Source organism: Apodemus sylvaticus, chromosome 5 (genome assembly GCF_947179515.1).
Source record: "Apodemus sylvaticus chromosome 5, mApoSyl1.1, whole genome shotgun sequence".
In the NCBI taxonomy this organism is placed as follows: domain Eukaryota; kingdom Metazoa; phylum Chordata; class Mammalia; order Rodentia; family Muridae; genus Apodemus; species Apodemus sylvaticus.
In genome coordinates, this window is record NC_067476.1 from 48,330,807 (window position 1) to 48,344,259 (window position 13,453).

Sequence of the window (13,453 nt, forward strand, 5' to 3'; positions counted from 1 at the left end):
TAAAGTCACTCACTATCACTGTTTGAGAGTCAATATGTAATTTTATCTGTGTTAGTGTTTCATTTATGAACTTGGATACCCTTGTGTTTGGTGCATAATTGTTTAGAATTGTAGTATTTTCTTGGTTAGTTTTTCCTTTCATGATCATTTAGTATCCACCCTTATCTCTTCTGATTAGTTTTGGCTTGAAGTGTAGTTTGTCTGGTATTAAAAGAGTGACACAGTTACCTCTTGGGTCTACATGCTTGGAATGTTTGTCATCCTCTTACCCTAAGATAATGTCTGGTCTTGATGATGAGGGGTGAGTTTCTTGGATGTAGCAGAAATTTGGATCCTGTTTTCAAATCCAATCTGTCAGTCTCTATCATTTTATGTCGAATTTATATCATTAATATTAAGAGCTATCAATGAGCAATGTTTATCAGTTTCTGTTACCTTGTTGTGGTGGTGTGAGTTTTATCCTTTCTTTTGGTTTCCTGTTCTGTGATTGTTTATTCCTGTGTCTTCTGGGGTATGATTAACCTCTTCAGACTGAGGTTTTCATTCTAGTGGCCGTTGTAGATCTGGGTTTGTAGATAAATAGTGCTTAAATTTGATTTTATTGTGGAATGCTTTTGTTTCTCTGTAGATGCTGCTTGACAGTTTTGCTGAGTCTATGCTGGTACATGTAGTCTCCTAGAGTTTGAGGAACATCTGTGATCTCTCAACATTTATAGAACATCCCTTCTGCCTTTCAGAGATTTCACTGAAGTTAGGAATTATTCTAATGGGCTTATGGGTAACTTGGCCTTTTCCCCTTGCAGCTCTTAATATCCTTGTTCTGTAGTTTTAGTGTTTTGATTACTATGTGTCCCCTGGATTTTACTTTCTTGTCCTGTCTATTTGTTCTATATGCTTCTTGTACCTTGATAGGTACCTTCTCTTTTAGGTTAGGTAATTTTTCTGTGATGATTTTGTTAAAAATATTTTTTAATTTTGTAACATGGGTTTCTTTTCAGCCCTCTATTCCTATTATCCATAGGTTTTGTCTTTCAATGTTGTCCCACATTTTCTGGATGCTTTGTGCCTAGAATGTTTCTAGATTTAAGATTTTCTTTGACCGAGGTATCCATTTCTTCTACCTTGTCTTCAAAACCTGCTCTTCTTTTTGCCGTGTCTTATAACCTGTTGGCTAAGCTTACTTCTGAGGTTTTAATTTTACATTCTAAGGTTCTAATTTCCAATTTTATTTTAATTTTAATTATCATGAGGGATCCTACTTTTACTTTTGTGTCTGGAAATGCTTTCATTATTTCATTCAAAAATTTGTTTTCATGCTCTTCACGAAGGCCTTGCTCGCACCACCTTCAAGGTCCTTGAACTTATTCCTAAGCTGCTATTTTGAATTCCTTGTCTTGTGCTTCAGCTATATCACATTTTCAGGGCCTATTGCAATATAGTTACTAGCTTCTAGTTGGTGTATGCTACCTTGGCCATTCATTTCTGTGCAAGCGCCATTCTTTGGCTATTCTTGTCTGCACTGGATTCTAGGCAAATGTGGTGGCTATGGCATACCTGGTGCTTTTGTGTCAATGGTTGATGCAAAGGAATGAAGATGGGATAGGAGGAAAAGCTTCAAGGGGCAGCAGGAAAGGGGGACTGAGGTACACAGTAATCAATAGATCCCTTAGGGAGTGGAAGAAGGGTCAGAAGAGGAGCTCCTTCAGACAAGCTGCCACAGGACTAGGAGTAATTCTAGAGAGACCTGAATGAAGGGCAAGAGGGAGTTAAAATCATCTACCTACATGTCAACCTATTGCAGCACTGGGAGTTCCTGGTAGAAAGAATTTCTGCAGGTTTCCAGAAGTCATAATGGAATAGAGATGGGCTAGAAGCGAAGACTGAGAAAGAGCTAAAGGTACCCTACATCTGCACACAAGTGGCAGAGTCCTCAGGAAGTAGAGGTAGGATCAGAAGGACGGACTACAGGCAAGCTACCCTAGGGCAAAGATTAAGGATGAAAACATAGGGGTGAATGGACCAAGGGAACCAGGTTTGGTACCAAGAGTGGAGTCACCAGGAGTGGAGGAGGGGTGCATCAGGATTAAGTCTGCAGAGATTGGAATGCAGGGGTGGCAGGATAGTGAATGAATGCTTACCATCATCCAGCCTTACCGACATCCCAGCCTGGTGTGGTCACTGGGGCCCCTGAGAGAGAGTTTCTGCAGAATGGCATCTGTCACAAAGGAGTGGGCATGGCCACCTCTGAGGGAGGACTGAGAGGACCAGTGGGAAAGGGCTAAGAGGATCCTGCCACTCAGACTCTTAGATTACTTGGTGCCCACCTGCCTTGGTGAGAGACTGTTTTCCATTCTCTAAAATTTCTAATACTTTCAACACCTGAAAAGACATGTGCAGAAACTCTTTGGGCATCCTTTATCCCAGCTAAGATGAACAAAATAATTAGTCCTCCCCCTGCCTGCCCCATGAAGGACATGGACACAGGAGTATGTTGGATTCACTAGTGACAATGGCCACTCCCTGCTAGGATTCCCTCTGGTCAAACAAAAGAATTGTTGTTTAACAAGTTCAGGGGTCTTAAAATTAAATCATTCAAAGTAACAGGCAACCCACCATGCCGTTTCTTAGAGAAATGTGTGCTTCTTAAATTGAAAATTCTGCCCCATTAACTCCCTGAAAGGGGAAGGTGGTTATTTACTGGAAAGCTCTGTGATTGAGCTAATCTGCAGTACAGTGAGGCCCCTGGAGGGAACATCTTTCAAATGTTCTAGCTGAATGTTCCTATTGGAGGGATTTGTATTTAATGGATGACAAGTTAATGTGTCTTCGGTGTCTTAAAGTTGTGGTAAAACTCCTAAAAGGTATGATAGATGTTATGTGTGCAACTCTCTATTTTACTGATATATTAACTTGCCCATTAAATAGGATTCTCACTCACCAGAAGATTCTGCTACCATCCTCAACTTTCAATCTGGCTATGATTTTCTCTTTTTTTTGGCGTTTTGTTTTGTTTTGTTTTGTTTTGTTTAGCAGACATAGTTTATTGCAAGTAAAGGAAACCATGTTTACGGGGATGACATTGGATAATGACTAGAAACACCGGTGCATTTGTAGGTAGACTCTATTCTGTTTCTAAAGGTTCTACAACAAATAGCTTCCCATATAATTGACAGGTTCATTTGGGTTGACTTTCTGGAGAAGGCAATGGTACACAAAATATTCTTCGGGACAAGAATTGCACAATGTTTAGGCCTTCTAGAACTATGTTCAGTTAGTTAAGAATTAATAAGCAGGCAATTCTGGTACTTAATGTCTCCTCCTGGAATATGATTCAGATCATGTTTCTCTGACCAGTAGCATCCTACAGTTCTGGTCCTTGTCTCTACAACTATGGTGTAGGAGAAAGGGTGTAGCCCTAATATCCTTCAAGGTAGTTAGCTCCCTCACAGTAGTAGGTGACTCCTTTTGACTTTTAATGGGTCTCTGGCTTTGAGTTTTTAGGACAAAAAAAAATGTTTCTCATACATCTTTATTGGCATCTCACAAATTCAGAAGGACAAACCAAAACACTGAGACAAACGCTATCTACTTAAAAGAACCAATCAATCTCCATGTTCAGGGTCGTAAGCCATGAACTGCTAAGCTACCAAAATCTTCCTGTTTGCTGAATTCTTAGCTGAACACTTCCCTCAGAAACAAATGAGCTAGAAATGTTTGTGAAGACCTCTGATACACATAGTAGTAAGCACACTTATTTTTTGCTCTTATTTTATATTTAAGGCCACTAAAACAAAGAGAATACAAATTGCAACATAGCATTATACAAAGAGTAAAAGAGAACACGTCTGAGCATTACCAACTTCTTCATCTGGAATCCATGATTTAATCTTTAGAGCTCTGTGTATCACATGACTCTCTCAATCTTTAGTCACACTACTTCCCAGCAACGTCCTGGCCCAGAAGTATACCTTTGAGGGCCACCCAAGAACTCGAATTTGTTTATTCATTAGCTATAAGTACGCATTACTGTTGGCCACTGGAGATTCTACCCAGGCTCCCTTTCATATTTCACATGGTTCTGTTTATGTTTTCTAATTGCATAAATGCTACCTTACATTTAGTGTTGATTGAGGTGTGAGGCTGTGCCAATATTTGTTCTCATGTCTGATGAAAAAGAAAGTCAATAAAAACAGTGATTCACTCCATATGTACATGGGCTTCGGGACTTCGGAGACACACACTTTGAAATACTTCAAACTCCTTCAGATATTGGCATTCCCTCACCCCCACCCCCATCACCATTCAATGCTAATGTGCTTCCTGCAATGAGTTTCACTAATTAAAACTCCCCCCACAACATTGGCTTGGTGCAGTGCATGCACATCAGGATGAATCATGTAGTATCTTGGTGTTCACGTCTTTTTTCTCATTTTATGCCTGTTGCATATGCTGTTTGCTCTGCCTACAATGCCCAGACACATTCCAGATAATTCCCATTTGGTTGTGCTTCACATTCAGTTTACCTTACTTGAAACAAAAATCTGAGCGACCACAAAGAGAACTGCAAGCTAAGATGTACCAGCAGAGACTAGGGTGGCTTTTCCATCCACCACAAAGTCTATTATCTTCCAACAAGCCTTAGGAAGTTGGAGAATGGCCACTTTTCTAATCACTTACTAGCTGCAATCTTGAAAGAGATGTTTAACATACCTGAGCTTCACTTATCTCACCTGTAACATGAGGAAGACATGCCTTTCTTGAAACACTGTAAGGAATGGTGCTCTATAAAGCAGAATAAGATGCCTAGAATACCACACATTGCACAACACCTGGTTTGGTATGTATAGTTTATTTTATTTTTATTTTATTTTATTTTTTAACTATTTTATATGCATTAGTTTTATTTTTTATCTATTTTATATGCATTAGTTGCATACCTAGTGACTATAGAGGCCAGAGAAGGAATCAGATCTTGTGGACCTACAAGTGGTTGTGAGCTTCCTTGTGGGTCCTGGGAATCAAACTGGGTCCTCTGGAAGAGCAGCCATTGTTCATAATCACTGATCCATCTCTCCATCCCCTTGGTATATACATCTTAAAATGAGAGATGATGAGCTGAGTATGGAGATGCATTTCTGTGGCCCTAGAACTTGGGAGGCTGAGGAAAAAGATCACTAGTTCAAGGTCGCCCTAAGGTCATCCCAAGGTTTTGAGACAAAACCTTGTCTCAAAACTCAAAATAATAGTAATTTGAAACCCCTGAAATGAAAACTAAATAATAATGCTAGGATTTTAGGATTTATTAGCTGTCTAGAGAAGAGTGTTTCTTCTTTTGTGGAGAGTATCTGTAAATATACAAACTTTCTTCACACACTTGTTTACCTCTCTTGTACTTCTAAACTCTCCATCTATCTCTATTTACACAATCCTTTTGTGCAGACAAAAAATATCTCACTGAAATATGTCATAAAAAAATCTTACTACTTTAGGTCGTAGATCTGTAAAAAAGATACTTAATATGTAAGAATGGATTGCTACAGAAATCTGTGGATGGGATTTGGGAACGGTAAATCCTCCCTCATATTCTGAGAACACACAAATAAGTGCCTGGCTTTGCACCTCAGGAAGGTTTGTGGATGCTGCTTACTGTAGGACTGTTGCATCTCTCTATAGCCCCACATCTCACTACTTTCATCGTTACCTTGACCTCTAGTTTCACCCTACCATCTAGTCTCAGACACATCACGTTCTTTGAATGTGCTCTTTATTTTGTCTATGCGACCATTATCTGGATAATTCTTACTTGTGTTTGAAGATTCAACTTAGCTTACTTTTTCTGAGTTACAGTCTCCATTAACTGTTCCATCACTGCTTGACCCTAGGATAGGTAAAGAATGGGGCCTGCCCTGAAGCTTATATGAATGGTAGCCTCTGGAAGTTTTCTGTGCCTGGTCTATTATATTGTCCCTTTTTCTCAAATACTCTCTTTGCCAGACCACTCCTATATACTTTAAAAGTCCCATGTTGGAAATTTCTTTTAATTGTTTGCTTGAAATCTAGCCTCTTAACACAGGATTTCCCAGGGCAAGGATTTGAATGCTAGTTCTCTTTTCTCAATACTCTGTAGAAAAATAAAAGAAAAAAAAGAAAGAATAGAAAAGAAAGTGTTTCAAGTATTTGATTAATTGGTAGATTCACAGTTAGTAAACTCACAAATGAATGGATGAATTTTGAGTGAAGACAGCTGTGACATGGGGGATAGCAACTTGACTCTGTAGGGACAGGAAAGGGACAGTAAAAACAGAGATCAAATAACTAAAGAAATCTTCCATTAATTGCTTGATTAGTTTCCCCTGAAGATAACCTGGTTCCTTACCAAGATGCTTTTGAGTCCCATGACATCTTAGTAACAGCTCACAATTTAGTAGGAAAATGTACAAGGGATAAGAACAGAGGGATGATGATAAAGATATCCTTAAAGAATGGGATATACAAGATGAGATCGTGGTCAAGTTTGATTTCCAACCATCATATTTCTCATTTGCCAGTCACTGTGCTTGAAATAAATATTTGTGTATCCCAAACTGAAAGTCCCTTCTCACATTCTCTACTACTAGTTTTCCTCAGTTCCACTTCTTACCTCTAAAGCAGGGGTTCTCAGCCTTCCTAATGCTGTGATCCTTTAGTACAGTTCCTCATGTTGTGCTGACGTGAACCATAAAGTTCCTTTGTTGCTACTTCAAAAATGTAATTTTTCTACTGTTATGAGCCATAAGTATCTAATATGCAGAATATCTGATATTCGACCCCCATGGAAGGTTGAGAACCCCTTGCCCTAAAGTATCAAACTTCCTCATTTGCTTGAAGCCATTCATCCTGACCTTTTCATTATTAGCTTCTAGTGCACCTTAAAGCAGAAATGTTCTCTAGGAGGTTAGGACTACTGGATTATTTATTACAGAGTTGTTACTGGATGGAGGTCTGACTATGCAAAACTTATGTGGTTTGAACCCACAATACTATTCAGTTCAATAACCAAAATTCAATATTCATAACAGAAATACATTATTGCTGATCTCATGGTTACCTCTAAGCTTATACAAGAGTATGGGTTTTAAGTTGGCCCAACCCAAGCACATAGTTGTCTCTGAAGGAGACGTCGTTGAAATTAGTAATACTGCCTTTGCCTTCCAGAGCTATTCAATTCTGCTCTAACTTAGAAGGAAGAAATAATTTTTTACATAAATGGGTTCTGTAATTTGACACATATTTTTGACTGGGATATTGTTTATAAGCTCTAGAAAACAATGCCAGTTTTACAAAGGATTAGTGTTTCAAAGAACAATTTCATTTGAATACATGTGTAACATCTTCATTGAATTTGTGAACTTTAAGCTCAACTGTCACTTTGATTATAAGCATCCAATGTGTAGAGACATTATCAGTCAGTAAAACAAATTAGCAAATGAATAGATGAACAAATAAAAAAGTTCCATTCAATTTCCTCAAAGAAATAGATAGGGCCATTGATAACAGAAAATTTCATGTCATTTAGAACAACTCTGAAATCAGTATAACCAGGATGGTTAGTTGATAGTTTCCATGTTTTGGTTAGTTTCATGTAACTGTAACCAATGTACTTCAGAGAACAACTTTCAAAGAAGAAAGATTTCTTTTGGTTGATAGTGTCAGAGATTTGGCTTCATATTTCTTGGCTTATTTCTCAATCTGGGCACCTTATGGTCCCTGAGACCACGAGAAAGAATTCAGACAAGACACATGAGCCTAGTATAGAGGAGGTGTAGAATTTGATTGCTCAGAAGAGCAAAGTGTGGTCTGAAGAGAGGTAGTGGATGATGGTCAGAGGGACCACAGTATCAGTCTACATTTTAGGAAGGGTTTATACCATTTCTACAGTCTTTAGCAAATGCAGCTCTACCAGAGGAACTTTGTCATCGGCATTCAAGGAAGGGGCAGAACACTTGGATTGATGCTTACAGGAGCAGGCAATGATAATTCTTTGTTGTTAACAGAAAGCATTCTGCAATGCAGTATGCTCAAGGTTTAGAATTCCTGGCTCCAGATTTAGATAGTTATCTACTAATGAGATCCCAGGCACTTTAGCAAAGCAAATCTCCTCCCATAGTGAGAGATATGATTCGGGTGCTATTCTTCTGACCAATTGTTAGAGTCTCAAAATCCCAGTCTTTGTTTTCTTGGCCATTGACTATAAGGGAGGGGTCTAACTCAGTGACCTCCAAGTCTACAAATGTCTAAGCAGATAGTTAACAGTAAGAAGGATGAGTAGGGTTGTGGGAGAATGCAGAAGTGGTTGCTATTCACTTCACGGAAGAAAGGATGCAGCAGTGAGGAAGGAAACAGAAGCAGGTATGGTTTTGGGACATTCCTTCTCCAGCTATGTCCTAACTTTCTAGAGCCAAACTTTCAGTAAATGATTGTCTTTGGAAGGGACTTTATTCCCAGCCATAACAAAGAATATTTTCCAAAGTCTTGGAGGAAGCAGAATTACAAGGTAAGAGCTATGCCCACTGCCAGATCAAGAACAGGCAGCAATTCTTAAGACTGAGCCAACAAAGCAAGGTATTAGCAAAAGTTTGTGGGCAGTTATCAACACATTCTCAAATGGAGACTTGGAGAAAACAAAGAAATGTTAAAGTTTTTTTTTTTTGTTATCAAAATCAAGGGATTAAAAGCTTGAAGTTGGAATAAAATGAAAGAGATCTGAACTGAATGTGAGCTTGTCTGAAAGATTTGAGAGCAAAAAATCACGACTTACTGCAAAATAGCCCTTTGTGCAAAAGGAGACCCTTTTTGGAAAATTACTGGTATTAGCTTTACTCCAGAGTCACCTAGTGCTCATGGTCAATGTATTCAAGTATCAAAAATCAATATGCATAAACAATTTCTGTTCATGGGAGAGGAGAAGCTAGGAGGTCATTTCCAGGGCTTCTTGGGTCTTCTGAAGGTGAATGGCTGTGTTTACTTTAGTCATTGCTGGTAATTCTTACACCCTCATTGTGTTTATTCAAGAATATGAACATGGCTAAGTAAACATGAATAAAATGGTACTTTGTCGATTTTGCAGACTTCTGAGGATGATTTCTGAGGCATGCATGGAGCTTCCATCCGGTTTGAAAGAAAGTCAAGTGAATTCCAGGATACCGCAACACAAATAGAGTCCACGGACACCCGCCAACCAACTCCTCTCTGGCAGAACTGTTAGATTTCCAAGTACTATGCTGCCTTTGCAAGAGGACAAGAAACTAGTGCCCCAAAGACGTGTTCTTCAGTATTTGGATTAGACGTGTTCTCAAGACAATGGCTTCAAAGGTCTCCTGCCTATATGTATTGACCGTTGTGTGCTGGGCCAGCGCTCTCTGGTACTTGAGCATAACAAGACCTACTTCCTCTTACACTGGCTCAAAGCCATTCAGTCACCTCACGGTTGCCAGGAAAAACTTCACCTTTGGTAACATAAGAACTCGACCCATAAACCCACATTCTTTTGAATTTCTTATAAATGAGCCCAACAAATGTGAGAAAAACATTCCTTTTCTTGTGATCCTCATTAGCACCACACACAAGGAATTTGATGCCCGCCAGGCAATCCGGGAGACCTGGGGGGATGAGAACAACTTCAAAGGGATCAAGATAGCCACACTTTTCCTCCTGGGCAAAAATGCTGATCCTGTTCTGAACCAGATGGTAGAACAAGAGAGTCAGATCTTCCATGACATCATCGTAGAGGACTTCATTGACTCCTACCACAACCTTACCCTCAAAACCTTAATGGGGATGAGATGGGTTGCCACTTTCTGTTCAAAAGCCAAGTACGTCATGAAAACCGACAGTGACATTTTTGTGAACATGGACAACCTTATTTATAAACTCCTGAAACCCTCTACCAAGCCAAGAAGAAGGTATTTCACTGGTTACGTCATCAATGGCGGGCCAATAAGGGATGTCCGCAGTAAGTGGTATATGCCTAGGGATTTGTACCCTGACAGCAACTACCCACCATTCTGTTCAGGGACTGGCTATATCTTTTCCGCTGATGTGGCTGAACTCATTTACAAGACCTCACTCCATACCAGGCTGCTTCATCTTGAAGATGTCTATGTGGGACTGTGTCTTCGAAAGCTTGGCATACATCCTTTCCAGAATAGTGGTTTCAATCACTGGAAAATGGCCTACAGTTTGTGTAGGTACCGCCGCGTCATCACTGTCCACCAGATCTCTCCAGAGGAAATGCACAGAATCTGGAATGACATGTCAAGTAAGAAGCATCTCAGATGTTAGGACTTCTATCAATGTAAATAACTTTCTTTTCTAAGAAATGGGGACTACAATGTTGTTATTTACAGATGTCACCAAGGGAACATGAATTGGTAAGGGGTTTTGTAAAGTTCTTTGTTGGATCAGTATTTTTCAAGTATTGGGGTCGACCATAGAAATGGTGAGTGAGTTAGAAGGGCCAGATTTCATTCTCAGGTCCTAAGACATTGCATTGCCATTTATTTCAAAAAGTGACTCTAAGTAACTGCCAGGATTAGTGCACTGTGCATCTGGGATAACAATCTGGGCCAGGAGATAGAAACTCACAGTAATGTCTTCATACCATCTCTGCAAACATAAATAGTAATTCTTTCTTAAAAAATCAAAACAAGTCAGAAAAGATAGGCAGTCAGGAACACACACTAGATGTGATAATGTTGTGCGCTGTTTGCTACGTAGCATTTTCACATACGTTGCTATGGATGTGTACAGAATTTGAGATTCTACCAATAACTGATTTTATCCCCGGGGTAGGGAGACTGATGGAATGGATGGAGGTGTAAACTTGAGAATCAATTATCCTGTATGTATAGCAAACATCTCGGCATAGACTCATAGGGATTAAATCTGGTCAGCAGGTGGTTTGTACATAAAATGCTACTTTAAGTAAACAAATAAACGGTTTTGTTCCCGCCCCCAGAACAAATGTTACATTGTGCCACCAAGGAGATTGCCAATTGTAGTACTCTCACCTGCTTCCTTCCATATTATACCTTTAAGTGCATTTTATAGTTTTGGGATCAGGCAGGTGTGTGTCTCCAGGTGTAGAAAAAACTTTGGTAGGAGGCCCAGAAATAATACAGAACAATTGATAAAATGCAAATCTCGGTATCCATTCTAATTAGCATAAGCTTGGCTATAGTGTACGAGGCCCCTCTCACACATTTGCAAAGCACATGAGAAATACTTTAACTAGTACCAGTATTATTAAAAGATGTGCCCCTGCTACCAATAGAAGACATGCTCTCTTAACCACTAAAATATTCACATATGTTTAATAGCAAAAGTGCTTTGATGTGGTCCAGGGATTCTGCCCCTGAGAGCCATGAGAAGGAAGAACAGGGAAGCCCGAGTTCAGATCCCATTGATGCCACAAATTTATATGAACTATATAAACAGGCATCTCATTTTTGATGTACTTCTGTCTGCTCACTTGTAAAATGGCTAAAAAGTAAAAATCTACCTCACAGGTACTGTGAGAGCAAACCACATTTGCTAATAAGTATTTTTGAGATCTTTTAGTTTCAAAGGTGCTACGGGAATGCCATGTATCATGTACTATGCTAAATGCTAAAATGATTACAGTAATTCTAAAGATGACTATCCTTTGTGGCAACATCATCTTAATATCACAATTTACCAAATTAAAGGTTGTGAACTCCCAGTGGACCTAATTCTTCCAAGACTCCATGTTTCCTTGTCTATATGTTAGTTGGTTGGGGACACTTCCTTCTCTCCACCATGTCTCTCATTTTGGCGACGGAATGGCGACGGAATTTGACACTTCCGTGTGTTGCCTTAGTATCCCGGGATGTTTAAAGCAAAAGAATCTGCTTTGCTTTGCATAGGTTTTGCAAAATACAACTTAAATCATAGGGGGAAAATTGCCCTGAATTCTTAAAACCCTTTGGAACAAATAGAGCTGATCTACTCCCTCTGAAGATGAGTAAGCGCCCAGCAGATGTCCTAAGTCACACATCTAAGGTGTGTGCGCCCCTCATAGTTGTAGTGCGAAGAAAGTTGAAAAAGTTGCTCATTGGAGCTATTTTCTTTGCACCTTGACCTCTGCAAACCCTCTGAAGATAGTGATGAGGAGACCAAGGAGTAAATGGAGCCCCGTAATCACATAAGCCCTTGCTAGGAAACACTTCATATCTTGTCACCCCCAAAGTACTAAATGATATAGGACTTCTCATCATTTAATATGATGGTGTCAAGTGACCTGGGAAAAGATGACGCAGGACCAGGTGAGCCACCCTCCCACCATCTAGCCTCAAACTCTCAGAGCTCCATCGACCTCCCAGCAGCACCGCTGAACACAGCCTCTGTCTCCTGCTATAGCCTACATCTCTCCGCACTCAGCCAAGTGGCTTTTCATGTCCAAAATCTCACACTGTAATAACCATGAATACACATCTATGAATTGCTTTATATGTATGTGCGAAATATGTATAGAGCCCTAATCTTGAAAAAGGAGCAAAAAAAATCAGAAAATCACATGTCTTAAAGAACTGTTTCTTAACTTTTTTTTATGCTACATAGTGCCCGTATGACAAACATGTAAATAGACATCCAAGATTACATGTACATATTTTTAAAGGCGCTTTTCCTGTCACTGCAATTGTACGTACGGCTAGAATCTGCTTGATCTGTTACATTTTTCCTCTGCATGGAACTTGGTGAGGCAAGGCCATTTGTCCAGTATCTCAATAGCCTTAAGCATGTTTGCTCTTTGTTTCTTTTGGATGTTCAAAAAAAATGTTTAATTTGTCAAGGAAAAGCTCTAATTTTCTACTTTTGTTTGTTCTGTGACAAGAAGCTGGTCAAATTATTGTCATGGTTATTTATTAAGCCATTCTTAACATTTGTTTAAGAAAAATATTTCCTAATAACAGCAGTATTCTGGGGCTGGGGCTTTTCACTCAGTGGTAAAGCACTTGCCTAGCATGCAAAGGTCTCTGGGTTCAGTCCTCAGCGCTGCAATAACACAGTTAAAAATAATGACAGCCCTACTGTACCAGAAGTTACTCAAATAATTTTTCTAAACACGGTCTGGTTCTCTATTCTTTCTCTGTTATGTACTGGATAGCATCAGCACCCAATCTTTGAAATTTCTTCATGTATTTCTTAGAGGAAGCAATGCTTTCTCTTTGGTGCCTCATTAATGTGGCTTTGTGTCCTCTTGGAGCGGTTTAAGCAGACAACAAATGTACTTTCAAATAACCAGATTCAAAACATGAAGATCACCTTTGATTTGGATTAAATATGGAAGAAAAAACCCCTTGTGAGATCAGATACGGAGGGGAAACTCTTGACAGAGAAGTGACGGAAGGAGTTTTTCAATCAAATTTCTCCTAACGAGAAAGACAATGAATTA

At 39.4% G+C, this 13,453-nt stretch overlaps 1 protein-coding gene across 2 annotated transcripts in view; it reads left to right on the plus strand.

The window, feature by feature from the left end:
• The window catches only part of B3galt1 (beta-1,3-galactosyltransferase 1), a 584,427-nt gene extending 572,646 nt beyond the window's left edge, over nucleotides 1-11,781 (plus strand). For both annotated transcript variants that reach the window (XM_052182620.1, XM_052182621.1), the window contains one exon: nucleotides 9,107-11,781. In XM_052182620.1, coding sequence (XP_052038580.1) covers nucleotides 9,340-10,320 — 981 coding nt within the window. In that variant the 5' untranslated portion in view covers nucleotides 9,107-9,339 and the 3' untranslated portion in view covers nucleotides 10,321-11,781. The remainder of the gene's footprint in view (nucleotides 1-9,106) is intronic.
• Nucleotides 11,782-13,453: the final 1,672 nt, after the last annotated feature.